Here is a 7,141-nt window from a genome sequence, read left to right as displayed (position 1 = left end):
TTTTGGAGGGCCTCCGAGGTGAGAGGGATAAGAATGTGGGCTCGAGCGAGCGGGCAGGGAAGTTCGGGGCAGAGCTGAGCGCACAGACAGCGAGGGGATGGGGCAGCGTGTCAGGCAGTGGGGCCACCACCTGCCAGCTGCCGGGGCAAAGTCCGGGACGGGGGACACCCCGTGCTGCCGGCGTGGTGCTGGAGCCCGGCCGGGGCGAGAGCAGGCGGGCGGGACGCCGCTGGGCGGCTCACCGGGCCCGCTTCTCCGCAGCCGGAGGGGCACCCAGCCTCGGAAACCTGCACGGCTCGGGAACCAGCATCGGCTCGGGAACCAGCACGGCACACCGCTGCGCGAAGCCCTGAAGCTCCCGCCCCGAAAATGGGAGGCTGCGGCAGCGAGGAAGCGGCGCGGCGGTACGAGGAGGAGCTGCCCGGCTCCGCGGCTGCCCCCCGCGGCCGCTGAACCCCCGCTCCGCCGGCAGCCCCCTCCCTGCTCCCCGTGCCTGAGGACTCGCTCATTAAACAAGCTGTACTAATTTGCCGCGTCCGCGCTCGGCGATGGCTGCCCCCGGCGGGGGGCGGGCGGGAGGCGGTGGCAGAGCCCGCCCGGCGCCCCCGACCCCACGCGCGGGGCCGTGCCGGGCCCTGCCGGCGCCGCCGCCATTCCGCGTGGGGCGCGCGGCACGCGCGGCTGCGGCGCGGGGCGGCCGGGGGGCGGACACGGGTGAGGTATCGACCGGGCACAGGGCACAAGGGCCGCGCTGTTCACCCCGGCCGCACTCTGCCCCCGCCAGAAAAAACACCGGGGCCTCCTGTTTGCGCGGGAGCTTCCCCCGAGAGCCTGCCTCGGTGGGCTGCGGCTGGGGCACCACCGAGCCCGGCACGAGCTCGTAGCCGTGCTGCTGTGCCCCGCGAGCCGTCACCATGTCCTGCCCTTTAAGAAAAGGTTGTAACCTCAGCTGGGTCTAAACTTAGCCACCCGCCCCTCAGCAGCACCGGGAATAGCAGTGGTTTAAGGAGAGTAGGGTTACGTTTGGGCTGCATGACCCCTCTCTTGTCCCCCACCCCAGTACCTGCGTGGTTCCCCCAGCCTGCCCACCCCCTCCCTTATCCTCAAAGCCCTGCCCAGCCGAGCAGCCAGAGGGACATTCCAGCTCCCGCCACCCCCACCTGCTCTGACAGTCCAGATTTGCATCCTCACTGATCCCACACCTTCCTCCGGGATGGGAGATTTGGGATTTGTGCGTGCTCTGGGCGTTGTACCTAAGGCGGGTTTGTCCCGCCGCACCTGCCCCGCACGGAGCCGGGGGATGGAGGCGGCAGGGCTCGGTGAGGGAGCCCAGCATGGGGGGCGGGGAACCGGGCAGCGGCCATGCCACGAGCGCTTCCTCCTCGCAGGCAGGCAGGGAAGGCGGGCCGAGGCGGCAGACGAGCAGGATTTCCGCCGTCACGTCCCGCGGGCAGCGGCAGCCGTGCCGCAGTGCCTCATTAAGATGGTGCTCACGCTGCCGACCGGGGCCTGCTGGGGCAGCGCCCGGCCAGGGGCCCCGTCCAGAGCACGCCTGGATAAGCCCACCCAGAGGGGGGTCGCAGCCTGGAGGCGGGAGAACTCCAAGACAGTACCTCCCGTGCCGGGGGGGTGTGGGGACACGCCTGGAGATCCGCTGCTCCCTTGGGGTGACCCGAGCATCCCTGCAGTCCCTTACCCTTGTAGCCACAGAATCATGGAATGTTAAGGGGTTGGAATGGACCTTAAAGATTATCCAGTTCCAACCCCCGTTCCACGTTCACCGACGCTTCCCACTAGAGCGGGATGCTCAAGGCCTTATCCAGCCTGGCTTCGAACAGTGCCATGGTTGGGCCACGTACAGCCTCCCTGGGCAACGCGTTACAGTACCTCATCACCCTCACAGTGAAGAGCTTCTTCCTAATATCCATCCTAAATGTCTTCCCTTTCAATTTGTACCTATTACTCCCTTTCCCATCACTACAGCTGCTGACGAAGAGTCCCTCTCCGGCTTCCCTGTAGGTCCCTTCGTATACTGGATACTACTCCATCCAATTGGGCACAGGCTGCAGCCGGGGCGGGTGGCTACCTGCCCTTTGTTACCAGGTGAAAGCAGCGCATACCATCCTCCGGAGCAGCAGCGAGCCCGGCGGGAACAGCCCCTGACCGGCCATCACCCTCCCCGCCTCCTCGGGCAGGGGCGCATCTGCTCATCCCCGCTCTGGGGACACCTTCCCGCAAGGACCGGTGCATCTTTCACCACCGCCACCAGCACCACCAACCCCCTTGGGGTGGCTCGACGGGAGGGTGATCGCTACGGACCCTCCGTTCCCAGAGCGGGGCCTTTGTTAACGGGGGGCGGCGGGGCGGGGGAAACAGGGGGGGTCTCCGGCAGCCGCACCCGCAGCACGGGCGCACGTAGCCCAGTCCGGCCCCCGCGCTGCCATTCGACGGCGTCGCGGCGGGGCGGGCCCCCGCCCTACCCTCACGCGGCTATAAAGGGCGACCGAGAGGCGCTGCGCCACCTCCTCACTGCGCGCCGGGCGGTTCGGAGGCAGCAGGTAACGGGCGGGGGAGATGCGCGGGGGGAGAGAGCGGTGGCGGCGGGGGGTGGGCGTGTGAGAGCCCTCTCCCCACACGAGCGCACCGCCCACCGGCAGGGGGTGCGGCAGCCCCCGGGCGGAACGGGGCCGCGTGGCGGCGGGGCCCAGGGGCACAAAGGCGGCGCAAAATGGCGGGGGCGGCGTGAAGGGGGCGGTGAGGCGAGGAGGGATAGGGGTGTGAGGGGAGATGGTCGCCGCAGGAGGAGGAGGGGGCGGATAGCTGTCGCGGGGGGGGGGGGGGGGCAGGTGGGTTAATCGCCCGGGGCGGGGGAGTGATCGCCCGGGGGGTGGGGCTAGCTTGGAGCGCGGGCCCCCGCTCGCCCGCTCTCCTCGCCTCTCCCCCCAATGCCCGCTCGCCCCTCGGCGCGGGCGAGACGTTAACGGCGCCGGGTGAGGGCGCGACTGCCGAGGGTGGCTGTTGCCGGTTCCCCTCATGCCCCTACTGGTGGTTTCTGCCCACAGGAACATCCCGAAGTGGTAAAGATGGTGAAAGTCGGAGTCAATGGGTGAGTGCCGGGGCCGACGGGACCAGCAAGGATTTGGGGGAGGGGCGGCAAGGTCGCCTCAAGGGCGCGGTGGGAAGATTGGGGAGAGGGAGAGGTTGAATCCCGCCGGTCCCGCTCCGCCGGCACCCCCCGGGGCAGAGAGCGGTGCTGCTGACTCATTTCTCCTCGGGTTCGGGGTGACTCACTCCGGAAGGGGCTGCCGTTGCTCGGCTGCCCCAGTTTCCCTCCTCGATCCCGGGGATCCCTGCAGCCCCCCACCAAAAGGTCTCTCGGTGGATCGTGTGTCGATGGTGGCCCCGGGGCTGTGACCTTCTCGTGCCGGGCCGAGGAGTAACCGGATCCCCGGGGCTCTCAGTAAATTTAGCGATTGACCTTTCTGGGGCGGGGGTCGTTCTTAATCTTTAACCGGGGTGCCTTGCCTTTGGACGAGCTGCAGGGCTCCCTCCTGCCCTACCGGGCAGGGAGCAGCTGATGATCCCGAGGGACGGCTGCCAAGGACTGCCTCCCATGCCCAGCTGGGCTGGTTCTCTGTTGCACCTCCTCACCCGTGTCTTTCTCTCTCCAGATTTGGCCGCATTGGCCGCCTGGTCACCCGGGCTGCCGTCCTCTCTGGCAAAGTCCAAGTGGTGGCCATCAACGATCCCTTCATTGATCTGAACTACATGGTGAGTTGCTTTGCAGTGCCCCCTCTGGGCCTTTCTGAGTAGGGCTCCTCTGGATCTGTTCTGGTAACTTCCCAGGGTGTTAGAGGATGATGGCAGTCTGGGTGCCTGACCTTCTGTTCCCCCTCTCTTTATTAGGTTTACATGTTCAAGTATGACTCTACTCACGGCCACTTCCGGGGCACTGTCAAGGCTGAGAATGGGAAACTTGTCATCAATGGGAATGCTATCACCATTTTCCAGGAGTGAGTATCTCTTTCCTGATTGCTCCTCTGGAGATTGAAAGCAGTTGTCTCATGGAGCAGCTTGTAAAATTTTGTCCCTCCTTAGGCGTGACCCCAGCAACATCAAGTGGGCAGATGCTGGTGCTGAATATGTTGTGGAGTCCACTGGTGTCTTCACCACCATGGAGAAGGCTGGGGTGAGTATGCCACGGAGGCATAGGAGAGAAGGGACAGTGCTGCTTTCTGCCTGTTGGGCACACTGCCATGTATAGAGCTGCTCAAGATAGGGCTGTGAAGGAGAAGAGATCTGAAGAAGCAAGGTTGGAAGGATCCTGAGTTATGTAATCTCTTATCTCTCTCTCTCTCTCTCTCCAGGCTCACCTGAAGGGTGGTGCCAAGCGTGTGATCATCTCTGCCCCCTCTGCTGATGCTCCCATGTTCGTGATGGGTGTCAACCATGAGAAGTATGACAAGTCCCTGAAAATTGTCAGGTAAGGAGAGAGGAGCATGCTTTCTGGCCTGGAGCTCTCACCAGCTGCCAGGGGTCTCACTTAACCTCAGTGGAAATGTTGCCTCTGGCTGACAGTGCCTTTATCTCTCTACCCCAGCAATGCTTCCTGCACTACTAACTGCCTGGCGCCCTTGGCCAAGGTCATCCATGACAACTTCGGCATTGTGGAGGGTCTCATGGTAGGTCTGCAGTAGGTAAAGCATCTGTGTCACCTGGGATGCTCTTTCTGGAGAGTATTGGCTGTGTTCTTATTCCTGTGCTTTCTTCAGACCACTGTCCATGCCATCACAGCTACACAGAAGACAGTGGATGGGCCCTCTGGGAAGCTCTGGAGGGATGGCAGAGGTGCTGCTCAGAACATTATCCCGGCATCTACTGGAGCTGCTAAGGCTGTGGGAAAAGTCATTCCTGAGCTCAATGGGTGAGTATTGTCCCTTTTCAGGTGTCAGGAGGAGGCAGAACATTCCTAGGCTGGCAGAGGAGTGCCAGATGCTGTTCCTTACTGACTTGTCTTTCACAGGAAACTTACTGGAATGGCTTTCCGTGTGCCAACCCCTAATGTCTCTGTTGTGGACCTGACCTGCCGTCTGGAAAAACCAGTAAGTGTTGTGGATGAGGACCTAACAACTTGCAGATGTGCCCCTCTTCCTCTAAGCTCTGCATTGCACAAGGAATTGCCCTCTCTGCATCCATCTTGTCCTGAAGATGAGATCTTTGTGAAAAGAGCACCTGCTAGGGTGTTACCATGTGTGTCTCCTCCCTCCCCTGTCCCCAGTGGACATTTTGTGTGAGTTGGGATCTGATCATCTTGGATCTGTCTCTCCTCAGGCCAAGTACGATGACATCAAGAGGGTAGTGAAGGCTGCTGCTGATGGGCCCCTGAAGGGCATCCTGGCATACACAGAGGACCAGGTGAGGAATGCCTGCTCTCTCAGCCTCATTTTTCTAAAAGGCTGTTGTCAGCAGCTTTGCCAGGATCCTCTTTGGGCACTTGGAGGAATAGAGACTGTGGGCAACCATATGCATTACAATTTCTTGTTTCAGGTTGTCTCCTGTGACTTCAATGGTGATAGCCATTCCTCCACCTTTGATGCGGGTGCTGGCATTGCACTGAACGACCATTTTGTCAAGCTGGTTTCCTGGTAGGTGCAGCCCTGGGGATGTGGGGGTTGGCACAGACAGGTTACAGACTTGGGCGTCCTGTTGGTTACCACTGGTGATCCAGGTGGATACACAGACCTCCAGTCTCACCATGGAGTGAGATTGCTTCTTACCTGAAATTACTGTAGCTGCCTCCTTCCCTCCAGATGGGAATTCAGTGGTGTGGGATGGGGCAGTGGAGCAGGAGGAATGGAAGAAGGGGTGTGAGAAACGAGACAGCCGTGACAGCGCTTGTTTTCTGTCCCCAGGTATGATAATGAATATGGATACAGCAACCGTGTTGTGGACTTGATGGTCCACATGGCATCCAAGGAGTAAGCTGAGCACACAGCCCCCCCTGCTGCCTAGGGAAGCAGGACTCTCCTTTGTTGGAGCCCCTGCCCTTGTTCACCACCGCTTAGCTCTGCATCCTGCAGTGAGAGGCCAGTTCTGTTCCCTTGTCTCCCCCACTCCTCCAACTTCTCCCCGAGCCTGGGGGAGGTGGAGAGGCTGATAGAAACTGATCTGTTTGTGTACCACCTTACATCAATAAAAGTGATCACCATCTGAAAAGCCTTGTCTGTCTGTCAGGGGGAGATGGGGGGGGGAGCATGTATGTAATGAGCAGCTGCAGGTGCCTGCATGGCACAGTCTCTGTGAGCTGCAGTGAGAAGCTGGGGAGTGCAGCTTGCTGAGCTGCTTGTTCCACGTGGGAGAGCCTAGTGTGCAGCCTGTGAGCCAAAACAAGGTGTGGTGCAGGGCTGTGTTCCTGCGTGGTAGGATGGAAAGCGGCTCCGTGGCTCCATCCACCTAGCTCTGGATTTGCTTGTCTGATGGGTGCATGGAGAATAAAAGTGCTGAGCAGATGACTCATTCATTTGGTCAAGGGGCACAAGGAACAAATTCATTCTTCCCCTGCCTCAGTGGGGGACAAGGAAGACACTTCCTGGTGTTAAAAGGAGGGCATTTCACTTGCTTTTACCTTTTAAAATGAATTGGCTTTTGCCCCAGAGGAAATGGCTGCCTAGGGACGTGTTGGAGGCCATCATCGGCATGGTGGTGGCCAGTCTTAATTCTGGCTTAATTCTGTGCGTAAGGAGGGGCAGTTGCAGTTAAGCTGCTGAGCAGCAAATCTCTGCAAGGTGAGTGTCAGCCCTCTGCCTCCCTGCATTAGTTCTGCAAGCATGAATGCTGCTGGGCAGTGACGGAGCTGTCCATGACCTGTGAGCACCAGGACAGATAAGCAATGCACTGCGCAAAATCACGTGACCCTCCATTTTTAGCAGCTTAATTTAGAACTCGGGGCTGATGTGTTCTCTCCCTGGCAGGCATGGTTGGAGCTGTTGTCCGGACCCCAACTGCTTTAGACCCTGATCTGGATGCTGCAAGGACGTAAGCTGGAGGATTTAAACTCTCAGGATCAAGGTACGCTGGACGTGGTTTCCCAGAGCTGCTTATCTCTAGCAGTTGGGCTGTGTAAGAATTGAATGTTTGCTGG

The 7,141-nt window shown here is 60.6% G+C and overlaps 1 protein-coding gene across 3 annotated transcripts; it reads left to right on the top strand.

Moving 5' to 3' along the window:
- The first annotated feature begins 64 nt into the window (after nucleotides 1-64).
- On the top strand, nucleotides 65-6,216 carry GAPDH (glyceraldehyde-3-phosphate dehydrogenase). 3 transcript variants are annotated; one of them, XM_068182875.1, is made up of 13 exons: nucleotides 65-404; nucleotides 2,020-2,558; nucleotides 3,063-3,106; nucleotides 3,672-3,771; nucleotides 3,907-4,013; nucleotides 4,099-4,189; nucleotides 4,368-4,483; nucleotides 4,601-4,682; nucleotides 4,773-4,924; nucleotides 5,024-5,102; nucleotides 5,332-5,415; nucleotides 5,548-5,645; nucleotides 5,913-6,216. In XM_068182875.1, exons 1-13 carry the CDS (start codon nucleotides 98-100, stop codon nucleotides 5,980-5,982), a joined length of 1,869 nt encoding a protein of 622 aa, XP_068038976.1. In that variant the 5' UTR covers nucleotides 65-97; the 3' UTR covers nucleotides 5,983-6,216. The 3 variants fall into 3 exon arrangements, with proteins under 3 accessions (XP_068038976.1, XP_068038977.1, XP_068038978.1); XM_068182876.1 differs by lacking the exon at nucleotides 65-404 and adding an exon at nucleotides 534-714; XM_068182877.1 differs by lacking the exon at nucleotides 65-404 and adding an exon at nucleotides 900-936.
- The last annotated feature ends 925 nt before the right edge of the window (nucleotides 6,217-7,141 follow it).

Source organism: Anomalospiza imberbis, chromosome 2 (genome assembly GCF_031753505.1).
Source record: "Anomalospiza imberbis isolate Cuckoo-Finch-1a 21T00152 chromosome 2, ASM3175350v1, whole genome shotgun sequence".
Taxonomy (NCBI): Eukaryota; Metazoa; Chordata; class Aves; order Passeriformes; family Viduidae; genus Anomalospiza; species Anomalospiza imberbis.
This window is presented reverse-complemented; position numbering and strand designations above follow the sequence as displayed.